General features: G+C 43.1%; 1 protein-coding gene across 1 annotated transcript in view; it reads right to left on the reverse strand.

Moving 5' to 3' along the window:
• The window catches only part of LOC120799678 (E3 ubiquitin-protein ligase RNF31-like), a 23,401-nt gene extending 6,099 nt beyond the window's left edge, over positions 1-17,302 (reverse strand). The window contains exons 1-14 of the mRNA XM_040144944.1: positions 17,168-17,302; positions 16,751-16,841; positions 16,445-16,510; positions 15,782-15,948; positions 14,344-14,480; positions 14,117-14,211; positions 13,843-13,986; positions 9,739-9,956; positions 9,470-9,652; positions 6,147-6,329; positions 5,539-5,637; positions 3,592-3,681; positions 560-665; positions 48-166 (exon numbers count right to left, since the gene is read on the reverse strand). Coding sequence (XP_040000878.1) covers positions 48-166; positions 560-665; positions 3,592-3,681; positions 5,539-5,637; positions 6,147-6,329; positions 9,470-9,652; positions 9,739-9,956; positions 13,843-13,986; positions 14,117-14,211; positions 14,344-14,480; positions 15,782-15,948; positions 16,445-16,510; positions 16,751-16,841; positions 17,168-17,212 — 1,743 coding nt within the window. The 5' untranslated portion in view covers positions 17,213-17,302. The remainder of the gene's footprint in view (positions 1-47; positions 167-559; positions 666-3,591; positions 3,682-5,538; positions 5,638-6,146; positions 6,330-9,469; positions 9,653-9,738; positions 9,957-13,842; positions 13,987-14,116; positions 14,212-14,343; positions 14,481-15,781; positions 15,949-16,444; positions 16,511-16,750; positions 16,842-17,167) is intronic.
• Positions 17,303-17,305: the final 3 nt, after the last annotated feature.

A 17,305-nucleotide genomic window follows, 5' to 3' on the forward strand; every position in this document is an offset into this window, starting at 1 on the left:
TAGGACCTGACAGAAAAGATGACAGTAGATGCAGACTAAAGACTCACAGATCCCAAAGTGAAGGTCTGACTGCAGCCTCCACAGAACTGATGCTGACACTGACTGCAGGTGAAGTGAAGACAACCTCCTTTGGACAGACTGAAGATGAACTGACAGTTTGGACACTCTGACGACACACAAACACATTACAGTCAGATAACAGAACCACATTAGACCACAGTTGAGACTACACAGATTGAACACAGTAATTTATATGAGAAAGACTACACAGAATATACAGTACAGTTGATCTTTTTAATGTCTCCTGCTTTGTTTGTTGGTGTGCTGTATCTCTAAGAAATCCCTCCAAATGCTCTGCTCCAATGAAGCCTGGACATGTTCGTTTGTTCTTCTGTTTTGTGCTGCTCCATACCGGTGCAGCAGTTAAGCAGAGATAATAGATATATGTTAAGCTGCAGTTTACGCTCCTGCAGTGGAAACAGGGCTCTAGATGACAGTGACAGGAGTCCTGGATGGCCTCCCAGGGACACGGGTTAAGGCCTGGTGGAGGTGTTTGTACCGATGCTGTTGTAGCTGAGCAGGGTGGTGGTGTGGTGGTCCAGCTGGTTCTGCTGCTGCCAGACTCTGAACTGTTGACAGGACAGATCCTGATGCTGAGGAGACCACTGCAGAACAAACAGATTCATGTTATGGACAGTGTCACTCTGTGTAGTCAGATCTGATCTGAGAAATGTGACTGTCCTAACAGTACATGTTGGTGTTCCTGTGTGAGCTAGCACACACATGTAACGGAGTGTTTCGCATCAGCACATTGGTTTGATTCCAGATCAAATCTTTCTCAGAGACTGTCAGTACAACACCATGTCTGCACTGGGGTCAGTTTGACATGTTGCCTATCAGCATGCTTTACATGCACATAACATTCGTGGGTGTATGTGTGTGTACATGTTTGTGTATTTTACAGGTGATCTGTAAGCGCTATGCGAAGGCAACTGGACTTGCTTGAAGTTCTTGAAGACGTTTCGTCTCTCATCCGAAAGGCTTCTTCAGTTCTAACTGACTAGCGGGGAGTTCTAGGTATTTATCCTCTGGTAAGATCAGTAACACTTGGGAGTCATTAGGGTGACAAGTGAGTCGTTGACCCACCCTGCCATCATGTGAGTGGTTGAGATCACACGAGTCCTGGTGTGGATGGTCATTCAGCTGTCTGGGGAGTGAACTTAGAACTGCATTGTAGGTGGTTGACAGGTGGTGTCTCAGACCTCCTCTTCTCTTTAGTGAGGGTTGTTCCAGATTGACAAAGATGGCTTCTTTCATTCCGTTTTCATCAGTCTTCTCTGGTCAAAATGCGTACATCATGTCCTGAAAAGAGTGTCCTTTGTCCTTCAGATGTGGGTGGAATTGCTGAGTCCTGACCTGAGGAACTGGCTCTCCTGTGTTGTGCCATGAGCATATGTAATAGTTGTTTAGTTTCCCCAATGTACAGGTCTGTGCATTCCTCACTGCATTGGACTGCTTAAACTACGTTGTTCTGCTTGTGCCTGGGTATTTTGTCCTTAGGGTGGACAACTTTTTGCCTCAGAGTGTTACTCGGCTTGAAATGCACAGGGATGTTATGTTTTTGGAAGATGCTCCTGAGTTTTTCAGATAATCCAGCAACATAGGCAATTTTTCGTTTATTGCACTTTTCTTCTCTGTCTGTTCTGCCTCTTTTTGTGGTTTTGCCAAAGGCCAGTTGGGGTAACCCAAGTTCTAAGTGCTTCCTTTATGTGTTTATGTTCCTTCTCTTTCCCCTCTGACCTTGTGGGAATATTCTGAGCCTGATGGTCTGGGGTTCTGATGACCTCTAGTTTGTGCTCCAGTGGGTGGTGAGAGTCAAACAGTAGGTATTGATCTGTGTGTGTGGGGATTTCCGGTATACTTCAATGTTTAGGCTTCTATTGTTCTCAATGTGCACTGCACACTCTAAGAGGGCTAGGCTATTTCCACTGACATCCTCACGAGTGAATTTGCTGTTGCTGTCCACTGCATTGATGTGTTCAGTGAAGGATTCAACTTATGGGTTTTGATTTTGACCCAGGTGTCATCCTCATACCTAAACCATTGGCTGGGGGCAGCTCCTGGAAAAGAGGTCAGGGCTCTTTTCTCTACTTCTTCCACTAGCCATTATTAGTAACAGCGGTGTGCCCAGGGTACAGCTATGCTTCTTTCTGTGAAACCTTAATTGAAATTGGAAACAGGTAGTAGTCAGGCAGATGTCAAGCAAGGCGCATATGTGGTCAGGGGTGAGGTTGGTTCTGTTGGGTAAAGTGCTGTCCTGTAGCAGTTGTTTCCTAAGTGTTTTAACTGCTTCTGTGGTAGAAATTCATGTGAAGAGTGAAGTGACATCATAGGATACCATGGTTTCATCTGAGTCCAATTTTATTTTTCCAACCTTGTTTGAAAAGTCCTGGGAGTTCTCTATGTGATGTGGAGTGTTTTAAGTTACCGAGTTAATACTGCTGATGATGGGTCTGAGTGGGACTCCTTCCATGTGTATCTTTGGGAGTCCGTAAATGCGAGGAGTGGCTTCCCCAGGGTACAGTCTGTAAATGTTCTGATGGCTGATTCTGTGGCTGGGACAAGGTTTACAACTGGTACCTGTTCTGGTGTTATGGCAAAGTTTAATCCTTTGGATAAAACATCCTTTTCTGGTTGAGTGAGGTCCCTGTTAGACAGGTTCTTCACCCACTTTCTTTGAATGTCCAGCTGTGTTGAGGGGTTGTACTTCCTTAACCAGGTCAGTTCCTCTGTTTTGTGAGCAGTGCTGAGTCGTCACTGCAAGGTTTGGAACTTGTGTATCTGTTGTACCTTGCCTTTGGTGTGTTGTAAAGCCTGTGCCTTAGCCATGAACCTGGAGATTTGCTGCAGTACCTCACTGGGAAGATGTGATGTCAACTCCTCGAGCATCTGTTCAATCCTAGCTTTAAGGGCATCAATGTTAAAATGTACTTGTCTCACCCTCTCGTTGAGTAACTGGTTCTGAGCCTTCCTCCACACACTCTTTTCAAGACAGTGATGTACTTATTTTGGCCAGATAAGACCGATGGTTTGAAAGAGGAGTGAAAGAAGCCATCTTTGTCAATCAGGAAAAACCGTCACCAAACAGAAGAGGTGGTCTGAGACACCACCTGTAAGCCACCTACAATGCAGTTCCAAGTTCACTCCCCAGACAGCTGAATGACCATCCACACCAGGACTCCTGTGACCTCAATGACTCACATGATGGCAGGGTGGGTCAACAACTCACTTGTCACCCTAACAACCCTCAAGGTGTCAGCACCCATCCAAACCTTGGCCCATGTGATCCTAATTAATCACATGATGAACGCAAGGGTCAACAACTTATGTGACCTCAACGACTCACAAGTGTTGGCGATCTCACCAGAGAATAAATGCTTGGAGCTCCCCATTAGTTGGTTAGAACTGAAGAAGCCTTTCGGATGAGAGACGAAATGTCTTCAAGAACTTCAAGCAAGTCCACCTGCCTTTACATAACACTTACAGAATACCATGACCTGGATGACTGAGAATCTTCACAGACATACTTACAGGTGATCTGCACTGAGAGCAGGTACTCTTCTTGCAGCTGGGACAGTCCATCCTCAACCGGTCAGCTTCATGAAGCATGCCGAATGAACACTGAAACACACATTACACACAAGTATCTGAGCTGCAGACACGGGTGTACTGAGCAGGTGAAGTCAGAGTCAACAAAGTCCTGTTCAATCAAACGCAAAAGTCTTCAGGATCAGGATCAATTCCTCAGGTCAGAACTACCAGCAACTAAACTGGGTCATCTGGATCACATTAAAGGGATTATATCTGAGTCAATCTACAGGTCCTGACTAGAGTTCTTATGGCAAGCTAGAATCTCTGAGGTCTTAATCCAGTCTCTGAGGTCCTGATCCAGTCTCTGAGGTCACATTGGAGTGACCTCAGAGACCACATTAAAAGTGAGTTGTGACGTATGTGTTGTCTGTCGTCAGCAGCAGGGCAGTTTTCATGTTCCCTGCATGAACAGCAGTGATTTTATTTCCTGGTACCAGGCGAAAAGCCCACAGAGCCCAAGCCTTCCTCAGTCATAACAGACACTGTTAATAAGATGAGAACATACTAATAGCTGAGTGTGGACATTAAAAGACTGTAACAACATGTCCTGTGGTGTCTCTAAGCCTTGACAGATTTATTTAATAAAAGTCGGATGCTTGACAGACGTTAAACCAACAATTATTTTTATTATCTGGTGATGATATCTTATATTCGTAGTTTGATCTGTAAAATTTCTGAAAATATTTTAAAATTATCATAATAATTTCCCAGAGCCCAAGGTGATTTCTTCAAACAGTTTTCTGTATCTGACCAACATCCCAAAACCAAAAGAGAATACGTTCACTACAACATAAGATTGGAAAAGCTGGCAAATCCTCACACTGAAGAAATTGGAACCAGTAAACATTTGGCCTATTTTTTTTTAGATTTTTGTTATTATTATTATTATTTTGTCTATACTTGACAGTTGACAGTCCAGAGACAGGAAACAGACACAGAGGTGAAACATATAACAAAGGTCCTCGGCCAGGAAGTGGACTGTGGACGTTGTTGGTTATGTAGTACACAAACAACAAACAATGAACGCTGAGCAAAAACGATGGAGAGAATAAAAGCAGAAAAGTGAATCAGGGCTGGAGGAATCGATAAAGACATAAAAGCTGCTGTAGGTGAGGAGATGCCTCCGCATTTACGCAGTTTACCGCAATCCCCTGCTTATCAACCTAGTACCTGAACTCTGCTAACTGACACAGCACTGTAGCCAGGCTGACATAGAGTCATAGCTCCTTGATCCATGTTTTCCTATAGCTCTCAGTAGTGACGATTTCATGAGCTTCTTTAATGATAAAATTCTAACTATTAGAGATAAAATTCACCATCTCCTGCCCTCAACCGGCAACGATTTATCTTCAAACACAGGAACCTTAGAATCAGCTGCAAAACCTGTTATATATTTACACAGTTTTTCTCCCATCGACCTTTGCCAACTAATTTCAACAATGTCTTCATCTAAAGCATCAACCTGTCTCTTAGACCCCATCCCAACTAAGCTGCTTAAGGAAGATATACCCTTAGTCAGCACTCAGGCTATGTACCAATGTCCTTTAAAGTAGCTGTAATTAAACCTCTTCTTAAAAAGCCGCCTCTTGATCCAGATGTTTTGGCCAACTATAGACCCATATCTAACCTTCCCTTTCTCTCTAAGATCCTTGAGAAAGCGCTTGCGAATCATTTGTATGACTGTGGACGTTGTTGGTTATGTGGTACCCATCCTTACCATCAGACCATGTTTGGCTTAAAAATGGACGTAAACGATTAATCATTGACCAGAATAGCTGCTGATTATTTTTCTTTTGATCAACTAAATGATTAAATGTCTGATCTCCAGTTAAAAACCCCCTCCATTTGGACTGGTCTATAGTGGTCCAGTCAGAGTCAGGTTCTTACATGAGCACACCAGCAGAAGTTCGGCATCTCCTGCAGAGCTCGATCTCTGAGTTTCCTCTGGAAAAGTTCATGGACCTGAGGAGGCAGGAAGTGACGGATCTGCACACAAGCAAAGAGACAAAGAAACAAACACAATCAGAAGAAGCAGTTAGGGATGTTCTTCCAGTAGCAGACAAATTGAATCAGTGTCAACCTTGTTGTCAGAATCAGCTGGTTTTTAATGCTGCATGTTTTTGTCAGTGTTTAAACACAAACTTTATTCAGCTACTACACAATAAAGTTTATCAAATAGCAGTTACAGTCTGTGATACTGCAGATAAATAAAACTAGAGTTAATCGTTTGTATTTCACACCATCCTTTAGTTTTTATTCTTTGATGAAAAATGGAAAACATGTCATCACAGTTCTCGTTTACAAGTTACTTTTTATTTAATTTTTCAATTTAGTTATTTTAACTTCAGTCCTTTTTTCAACAAAAACCCTCATCAATGAATATTTCTCATCATAGTTTCCATTGATGAGATAAACTCTGATGTAGACTGACTGTTCTGAAATCAGCACAGGACAAACCTGTGTCTCACACCTGTGAGTCCCGGTGACCCCCTCACCTGAGTGTCCAACAGGTTGAAGTAGTCCATGGACTCCTCCATACCCCCCTGACCTCTGACCTCAGGTCTGCCACACTGAGGACAAACCAGCTGATCAACGCTGCGCTCTTTAATGGCCGCTGCGAAAAATGTCTTAAAACATGTCTGACACAGGAAGCAGGAGCAGTGAGTCATTGTGATGATCTGCGGGAAAGAGAAGAAAAAAGAAAGTAATTAATTCTTTATCTTTACAAGGTGCAGATGAAAACAAACTGATAGAAGAACAGAATATGAACAGATAATTCAATGAAAGACAAGCAAAAATGAGGAAGAGAATAAAAGCAGAAAAGTGAATCAGGGCTGGAAGCATCGATAAAGACATAAAAGCTGCTGTAGGTGTGGAGATGAGATTTAAATCACCTGACCCCCAAATCCAGACTGATCCAGAACTTGGGGGTCAGGACAGCAGGACCTTGGTCTCTGCGGGTCCTGAATTTGCCAAGGTGTTTATGGTCTGAAAAGTAATTAAGACCTGAATGTCAGATAGACCCATTGCAGCAAGTCCAGCACTGGTCTGATATGATAACCCTGTTGGGTCTTAGTTTACAGCCGTGCAGCTGAGCTTGAGCTGAAAGTAACAGGAACACAGAGCATTACAACGTCCATATGAGAGGAGGCAGAGCAGGGGATGGTTTATTCCACCTGTTGGAAAGATGAGAAGGTCTGAACACAAAACCAGGACTAGATAACTGACAATGTGTTTGACCCAGAGTTTGTAGGATCCTTCTTTGAGCCTGCAGACAGGGGACCTCAGTCCTGGTGTCAAACTTCAAAGGTGTGCTTGAAGGGAAAAACGAGAACTTTGATTTTATAGTGACTCAGCTGCAGGAAACTGTGACCTGATGTGACTGATCAGTGAGATCAGATCCACAGGTTTCACAGATACATAAAACTGGACATGATCTGAGACCACCTAAGACCTGCTGAAATCACCTGAGACCTGTGTAGGGGCTTCTCATGCTTCCGCATTTTCCGCAGTATACCACAATCCCCTGCCTATTAACCTACTACTTGAACTCTGCTAACTGACACAGCGTTTATAGTAATCACCGGTATCCTGGTGACCCATGACATAATCTTACCAATAAAACCTGTGGTCAGACTAGATTCTTTCTCTCTCTGCTGTTGGGGTTAGGGTTGGGGGCATCTCTTTAACCCCTTTTTCTGCAGAACAAAGGACCTTTTCTAACATTATCACTGGTCCTGGTTTTGTTGTAAAATAAGTCTTGTTGATCTGCTAATTAGCTGTTGTAACCAGTTGTAAACATAAAGGCCCCTCTGTAATGCCAGAGCAGCCTATTAACCATCTTTAATAGAGGAAAATAAAAACAACCCTTGGTTTCTTTTCAGCACTGTAGCCAGGCTGTCAGAGTCATAGCTTCATTGATCCATGTATTCCTATAGCTCTCAGTAGTGATGACTTCATGAGCTTCTTTAATGATAAAATTCTAACTATTGGAGACAAAATTCACCACCTCTGGCACCAACTTATCTTCAAACACAGGAGCCTTAGAAACAGCTGCAAAACCCGATGTATAATTAGACAGTTTCTCTCCCATCAACTTTCAACAACCAACTTCAACAATGTCTTCATCTACACCATCAACTTGTCTCTTAGACCCCGTCCCAACTAGGCTGCTTAAGGAAGTTTTACCCTTAGTTAGTACTCCTTTACTAGATATAATTGATCTGTCTTTATTAACAGTCTATGTACCACTGTCCTTTAAAGTAGATGTAATAAACCTCTTTTTAAAAAGCTTAATCTTGATCCATATGTTTTGGCTAACTATAGACCCATATCGAACCTTCCCTTCTCTCTAAGATCCATCTAGATATTTGAGGATTTTCAAGTCAGGATTTAGAGTGCATCACAGAAACAGCACTGGTGAAAGTTACAAATGATCTTCTAACTGCATTGGGCAAATAACTTGTCTTTGTACTTGTCTTGCTAGATCTTAGTGCTGCATTTGATAACATTGATCATCATATCCTATTACAGAGAGGGAACATTTAATTGGCAATAAAGGAACCGCTCTAAGTTGGTTTAAGTCCTATTTATCAGATTGATTTCAGTTTGTGAACTTTAAAGATAAATCCTTCATATACTCAAAAGTTAGACACAGAGTTCCACATGGTTCTGTGCTTGGACCAGTTCTATTCACCTTATATATGCTTCCCTTAGGCAATATTATTAGGAAACATTCCATAAACTTCCAGCGTTATGCAGAAGATACCCAATTTGACTTGTCAATGAAGCCGGATGAAACCGATCAGTTAGCTAAACTTCAAGCATGCCTTAAGGACACAAGTCCTGGATGACCAGCAACTTTCCGCTGTTAAAATCAGACAAAACTGAAGTTATTATGCTTGGCCCCAAGCACCTCAGAAACACCTTATCTAATGATAAGGTTACTCTGGGTGGCTATCCAGAATAGAATTTAAAATCCTCCTTCTGCACATAGGGCTTTTGGTATTGGTGATGGTTTTCAGGTGATGGTTTATTGTATAATGGTGCTCAATGTATGGTGAAAATGGGGGCAAGGCTGAGTCGGCCAATCTGTGTAAAGCGAGGGATAAGACAGAGTTGTCCTATCTCAGGTTGTTTCTGCAGTGAAGACATTGGGAAACATTAAGAACTTGTTTTCACTCGTCATGAATTTATTTCCTTTGTGGCAGCAGAACATGTTACAGCAGCCTTCAGAAAATCCTGCAAGTTAAACTGGACTAATCAAACACTGTTAAGGCTGATTAACTCTGAGAGGCTCATTATAGACGGACTCGAAAACACTCACTAGCCTAGCAACATAATAAGGCTAAAAATAACCCATAATGCAACACTCTGTGAAAGACAGTAGTTACACGGATGCTCTCACCATTCAAAAAGCATATCTGTTGTGATGAATGATGTAACATGTAATTGTCTCATCCTGAAATACTGGACAACACCCACTTTTTTAAACCTAAGTTTGAGAAAAAAAAATTTGTCTTATATTAAGGCCAATACTGTGTCGTTTCTCTCCAGAGCCATGGAGAACTCTCATCATAGATTCTTCTGTTCATTCGGTTTAGGCACTGAACATATATCATATATAACTGTTACACCCCCCCCGCCCAGTGGTGTCATTGAGGTCTATAAATACTACAAGACAGATTATACCACAGGACATCATCTGTGACTCTGACCAGTACCAAAACCAAGCAGAGAAGAAGAAACAGGCAACACAGGCAGAGATGAAGAAGACTGAAGCTGTCTGGTCTCTTATTGGCGGACTCAGGTGATTCACCTTGCTGAAGGTCACCTGATCCTGACATATAGGGCAGCTGTGAGTCAGGAACCTGAGGGCTGATGGGAGATCTCTGTTGAGTTGGACTGCCTCCATGACATCACTGGGGCTGAAGCTCTGCCCCTCCATCCTCATCAGAGACAGGAAGATGGCCGCCTGGTCTGGAGGGAGATGGGCCGCCATCTGATGGGGGCAGATGAGAACTGAGACCAGCTGGGAACACCTGAGACTAACTGAGACTAACCAAGACCAGCTTTAGTCCTCCTCACCTTGATGTGGTCCACACCAGCTGCTGATTCTGACCGAAGTCTCTGAGTACCCAGGTCCTGCTGTCGTCCAGGCGCTGGTCCAGAATCCATTCTGTGTCTGTCTCTGTCTGCCTCTGATTGGACGATCCGTACAGGTGAGTCACCCTGCTGGTTTCTAATGTACTCTCCATCCAGTCTCAGAGCCTCTATCATCCTGTTGATGGGCTCTGGAAGGGGACCTGCAGGGACCAGGACCAGGTGGAGTCCAGTAAGTTTCATTTATTAAGCCTAAAACCATAGACCCCAGGGGCCTAAATTAGAACTGCTCTGTTAGTAGAAAACAGGGTCCGAAACCTGTGTACTGAAAAGTCTGGATTTATAAACAAACTTTATGTAAGAGTTTTTCATATGGAGAGAAACCCAGATCCAGGTGTTCCAACATTTTAAAGACAGGTGGTGAGGTACTTAACTGGAGTCAGATTTTATAAAAAGGTCACATGTTTCACTTCACTTCATATCAAACTATGATCGTGAACATTTATTCTGTCATCAACCCTCACCTTATGAACATTCACTCTGTCATCAACATTTACTGTCATCAGCATTCACTCCATCATCAACATTCTCTTTATCAACATTCACTCCGTCTTCAACATTCACTCTGTCATCAAAATTCTGTCATCAACATTCACTCTATTATTAACATTCATTCCGTCATCAAAATTCACTCTGTCATCAACATTTACTTTATCGTCAGCATTCATTCCGTCACTAACATTCAGTCTTTCACCAACATTCACTCTGTAATCAACATTCACTCTATCAAAATTCAGGCTGTCATCAACATTCACTCAGTCATCAGTATTCACTCAGTGATCAGTATTCGCTATTATAAACATTCATTCTGTCATCAAGATTCACTCTGTCACCAACATTCACTCTGTAATCAACATTCACTCTATCAAAATTCAGGCTGTCATCAACATTCACTCAGTCATCAGTATTCACTCAGTGATCAGTATTCGCTATTATTAAGATTCATTCTGTCATCAAGATTCACTCTGTCACCAACATTCACTCTGTCAAAATTCAGGCTGTCATCAGTATTCACTATATCGTCAGCATTCATTCCGTCACTAACATTCAGTCTTTTACCAACATTCACTCTGTAATAAACATTCACTCTATCAAAATTCAGGCTGTCATCAGTATTCACTCAGTCATCAGTATTCACTATTATAAACATTCATTCCGTCATCAAGATTCACTCTGTCATCAACATTTACTTTATCGACATTCACTCTGTCACCAACATTCACCACATCATCAACATTCTCTCTATCATCAACATTCACTCTGTAATCAACATTCACTCTATCATCATTCACTGTATCATCAATTATCGCTCTGCCACTAACATTCACTTTATCATCAACATTCACTCTGTCATCAACAGACACACCGCCATCAACTTTTACTGTCATCAACATTCACTCCGTCATCAAAATTCAGTCTGCCATCAACATTCACTCTATCATCAACATTAACTTAATGAACATTCATTCCATCATCAACATTCGCTTTACCATTAACTTTATCATCAACATTCACTATATCAACATTCAGTCCGTCATCAACATTCAGTCCATCATCAACACTCACTCTGTCATCAGCATTCACCATATCGTCAACATTCACTCCGTCATTAACATTTACTGCCATCAACACTCAGACCAGCACCATTATGTTGTGTCTGTAGTGAGACACTAATTATTTCATGAGCATCTCTCTGTTTTAAAAGATCATGACATTTACATCAGATTAATTTTTATCAGTTATAGTGTGTTTACATGCAAAACACATTCCCGGTTATCTGTTGAGCATGTAAACATCCTAATCTGGTTTCAGAAATGTGGATGTGCTACCCGGAGTACTTTGACAGAAACCAGGGTCCTGTGGCCTGTAAATACCTGATCCAGGTTTCTGATCTGGTACAGAACATATAGACTGATATGGTGAAGTATCAACACACACCTGCATACAGAGGATCAGAAACCTGTTACTGTTCTGATCTTGTAAACAGGGAGATGAATAACCAGGTTTTGCATGTCCATGTTAAACATCAGATCTCAAATATGATCAAAACCAGGATAATAGTCAGAAACGGGATCCTCATGCATTTAAAGATCCTCACAATCCGCAGCTGAGTGTGACGCTTCAGCTCATCACCAAGTCAAGTCATTTCAAGTCAAGTCACTTTAAGCGCCGAATCATAACTGAAGTTATTTCAGGGCACTTGTGATATAAGCAGGTCATGACCATATCTTTTATAATATTACTCACAGAGACCCAACAATCCCACATGAGCATGATGTCCATACTGAGTCGGTGGCAGATCAGATCATACTGTAGTGCTGCTGATTTATCAATCATCACGCCAGGATGTGTCAGGTGGCAGCTTCTGAAAACACTGGCTCACCTTTCTGAGTTATCCCCCCATGTCCTGATTCACTTTCCCACCAAACACAAATAAACATCAGTCAGACCTTTAAACTGCATCAAAGAAATTAATATGAAAGGCTAACCACACGCTTTTAATACCACTACATACTGTATTTCACTAACTGTTTTTATTAAATTTTAATCATTCAATGAACTCATGCCCACCATTTTCCCCATTTCCACCTTGTAAAACAAGTTACACGGGAGGCCCCCCCATTAGGACGTGTATACACTGTCTGGCTTTTTTCTTTAAGAAAAAGCAGGTGTCGGACCATCTTTTTTCTGCTGTGCAGTCGCTTTCCATAGATTTTCATGTAAATAAGGCGGAGGCAGCTAAAAGTGAAATTTCAGCACCACACCATGCATAACCATTACTGCTGTTCTCTAATGCAACCATCTTTTTTGCCTTTACTGCCATACAGAATTCTCTTGTGGCATACCATGCAAAAACACACACCTGGCACCACAAACTAAAAAGGCTTGCTGCCCCCCCCCCCCCCCATTTCGCAGAGCCAACCCCATCTCCATCTATTGATTGACAGTTTTACCAATCTCCAATACATCGGAGCCATCCTTCAAGAAAAGCGTGTGCATGCTAGCTAACCCGAATCACCTGGTAGCTTGATTCCTAAGTACTGTAACACCAGAGAAAATTTCTGCTAAGGGGCCCTCCTACCTGACCCATGAGCCATGTAAGCCATTTTCAAATATAAAATGCTATTTATGCTATGGCTTGGCTGATACCTTGATGGTTATCATTTACTAAGAGATGTGCATCTATATTGCCCAGTATGTCCAGCTAATCAACCTTTTAAATTCAATATTTAATCAATACTCAGTGTCAATTCATTTCTTCCTATCTTGCATTAGTCCGGAATTGTAACTAAACCTTGATGGAGAGATAGAGAATTATTGACTGGTTTTAAAATTATGTGCGCTTATGAGGAGTGCAGTCATGCCCACATATTCTCTGGACCGGTCCCCACAGAGGTTGCTGCTGAAAAGTGCATTTTGTTTCATTTTGTGCATGCGTATATGAATGCAGGTTCTGGCACGATACAGTTATCTTTTCTGACTTGCAGTGTCTAAACACCGTTGCCTGTTGGTGTTTTTTAAATGTAATAAATAGTTGCATTTCACTCTCACTTTTGTCAGGCACATCGTCATAGACCAAAGCCCTGGAAGTGGCTGGTAAGTAGGACACAGACAGACCGAGAAACGCCCTGTCCAGTGAGGCTAGCGAGACAGAGAGAGATGCATATAAATTTAATGTTACTGCTATTTTCTGACATCAAACCTAGAGAAGAGAGGACCAGTTCACCTGATTGCTATTCCCAGAATTCAATCTCATGGTGATTTTTCTTTCTCTTCATGACCAGAAGGATAGCTCTGATTAATCTTCATGCTTAAATTGTAAACACTGACACCCACTTTGACACAAGGGGGAGGCAGGGCCCTACGCAACTTGTGTAGTGAGCATATAGGGCCGTCTAGCTCTGTGCAACACCCCCCCGCCTTGCATTTTTCCTTCAGATATACACTGATCTCCTAAATGTTCTCTGGAATCCAACTGATGGAAATCCGTCGTAGCGACTGAGAACCGTAATCTGTGTCCTTGTTCACCTGAGGAGGAGATACTCAGGAAGGGGTTGCTGTGTTTGGAGGAGGAGAAGCAGGAGTGAGAAGGAGCACCGAAATCGATCCCCAGCAGCTCCTCAGTATACGACCTCCTGACTCGCACCTCCCTGCTCCGCTCCCATTGGCTGGCTGCAACACAGGGGGAGGGGCTTCATCAGGTCACTTTAGACAAAAACAAACAGGCATGCTACATTTAGCATGCTAACAAGCTAACATATCGCTCAGACACATGATCATCTCAGACCAACAGGGAGTTTACCTTTCTGTCCAGATGGGTATGAGGAGGTGAGGGAAAGAGAACAGCTCTGTGGTGAGGAGGTGATGGAGGATGAGGTGATGATGGGATGGTGGAGGCTGTAGCAGAAACAGAACTATAAAAACTCTTTTATAGTAGCAGGTCAGACATGATCAGTTATTGATTAATACCAATAATCACTGTTACATGTTACGATTATCAACACCACAGGTAGTGTTTACCTCTCTTACCTTCCACCTGTCGCTGACTGTGACATCTGAACACTTGCAGGGGGCGGGGCCTCTACAGGACACCTTGTGTAAAGGGGCGTGTCCACCCGGAAGGCCCGCCTCATCTCTGACACAAGCAGTGATAGGTCAGACACGCCCTGACAGGAAGTGACATCATCAATATTACCAACACAAACAATTACCAGTTACTTGTTTTATGGACTGTGTTCAATAAAGATTTTAACATGAATATTTATTAACTCAGCATTCTTCAGATAAGAAACACCATCATCTTGGGAGCTGTGTTGCTGGCGGACGTGTATCTCCAGTCAGCCCAGACTGCTTCCAGGTGAGGGATCAGACTAAGAGGAAGTCCTGAACCCTTATGGAAGAGCGACTTTAGGTAAAAGATGCCTCACACGGATTAGATAGGGCCCTTTCCTGAAGCCAAGACTGAGATCCATGGAGCCTGGTTGGGCTCTGTGGTCCCACCACCTGTAAGGTTCTATTCAGGGCTGGGTGCTCACTCAGTTGGGTGACAGGTGGAGGCAGGGGGGTTTGGTGTGCTACAAGAACTGGTTCAAGTTATGTGGAATGTCACCTCTGTGGAGGGGGAAAGAGCTGGATCTGGTGAAGGAGGTGGAGCAGCAACACCTAGGTTTAGTTGTGAGGAGGTCTTGGAGGTCATGGTCCTTCTCCATGACTTTCAGTCTGCCCCAAAGGAGGAGGCAGGACTTTTTCCAGACTGTTTTCAGCAGGGACGAAAACAGCTAACCTGGACTGAAGATATTGTCAGACAGTGGAAGGAGACCTTTGAGTTTTCCTGAACCTGACTGACTCGTCCCCCATGGATGAATTTTAAGACTTGAGGGAAGACTTCTTCTTTTCCCTGGCAGAAGGGGCTCTAAGGGGAATGAAACAGTTCTGCAGTGTCACCAGGTGCGGATGAGATTCACCCTGCAATACTGAAGAGTCTGGACATTGTTGGATTTGGACTATCTTGTTTGATTCCTAAGTGTCTGGTGGAGGACCCAGTGCCTGTGGACTGGCAGACCATGGTGGTAGTTCATATTGCTAAAAATGGGGACCAAACACCAACTACCAGGGTCTCAAACTGCTCAGACTCCCTCAGTAATTTTCTGTCAGGCTGCTGAAAGGAGGTTCTGTTTTTGAACCTCAGATTCAGGAGGACTGATGTGGATTCTGTCATGGTTCTGGATCAGTGGAACAGCTGTTTACTCTTGCAGGACCCATATCAAGTTCAACCCTGAGGTTCAACATAGTGATACTCTCCACACAGGGACAGGATCATGTATTGCATCAGATCTGGGAGTTCCACAGGAACCCCCAGGGAGAGGTGTAATATGGACAATTTTGGTCTGCTACCTAGACAGGGATAAGTAGCTAGCTAACCACACTAACTAATCCAGTCTGACTGGGCATGCTGTGTGGGACATACATGGGTCCAGTTTTTCAGTCCGTCCAGACTGATGTTGCCGGAGGCGTCCACATAGGGACAGGATGGGTTGATCACCATGGAGACGGACGGACAGATGTAACAGCGAGGACGGGACATTGGGTGGGTCTCATGAAGCCAGATGCACACTGGGATATTATACTCACTTCCTGCAGACACACGACAGCACAGAGTCAACAAAACCAGACTGATCCCGACCAGACTGATCCACATAGATCAGATCAAAGTAATCCAGACCAGACAAGACGGACCCAGATAGATCAGGCCAGATCAATCCAATGGGATACTATACTCAATTCCTGTGAGACATCAGACAGTCAGAAGGAGGTTTTACAAAACCATAACCCAGACCAGGGCATACTGTGCTAGACCTGACCAGATCAGACCAGAATAAACCAGAGCTTAATTATTTAAAGAACAAAACTTCTTTGTTTTCCATTTTGATTCTGTTGGTTAATTAGTTAGTACCTCTTTTATTTTGGATCTATCTTGGTCAGATGATGATGATCTGACTCTGATGATGTTAGACTTAATAATACACTGACAATCTGGACTAATCTAGACTGGTTATCAGTTGGAATGTCTTGGTACAACATGTTGATAAAATTACTTTCAGGTGGTGATGAGTTCACCTGGTGGTCTCACCTTCATAGTTTACTGGAACTGTGCCCGTCAGGTAAACCAGCTTCTTCCTCTCCTTGTTTGGAAAACCTGTCAAAAGAAACAACAGGTTCATTAATCATTAATCATCAGATAGCTGATGGATTGGTAATAATCAATAATCATCGGAGAGGTCATTTATTGCAGTGTGCCTGTGCTGATGTACACAGCAACCAGGAAACACCACGGCCTGATCTGCAAAACCTCCAGTCTTGTCTGCAGGACTGTGTTTGGATCAACATGCTTTTGTCAAGAAACACAGTCAGGAAATGAATGAAGTTCCATACTCACAGTAAAAATCCACATAGAGACGAAGATCAGAGTATAGTGATCGAACTCTCTGAAGATCAGACAGTGTCTCTGCTGGATAACTGTACTGACACTGGTGGGGGGGTATAGAAGAGATGGGGTGAGAGAGAAGGAAGAGGAAGGATTGGGGTGGGGCAGGAGAGGATGAGAGAGGGAGGAGAGAGGGAGGAGAGAGGGGCGGGGGGGGCAAGGAGTCGGGTCAGTTCTTGTTGTTGTTAGCATTTAGCTAACTAAGCTAGCTAAAATAAGCTAAGAGTTCTGAATGGATCTTAATGGAGCTTCCCTGTTAGCTTCGCAAGCCTGCCGGTTAAAAGCAGGTCAAGTGAAACGCCAACTGGTTTTCTGACTTATAAAGCTTGATTTGGGGATGAAGGTGGAGGTTTAAAGTTCAGTCCTCACTTCCGTCAGAGTCCGCAGCTCCTCCTCAGCACCGACTCGCGGCATTTGATCCAAAACTCAACCCAGAAACTCGTACTATTCAAAGGATAACAGAATACTAGCTGCCATTTGGAGACACCAATGTAAACATGACACACC

Source organism: Xiphias gladius, chromosome 15, assembly GCF_016859285.1.
Source record: "Xiphias gladius isolate SHS-SW01 ecotype Sanya breed wild chromosome 15, ASM1685928v1, whole genome shotgun sequence".
Lineage (NCBI taxonomy): Eukaryota > Metazoa > Chordata > Actinopteri > Istiophoriformes > Xiphiidae > Xiphias > Xiphias gladius.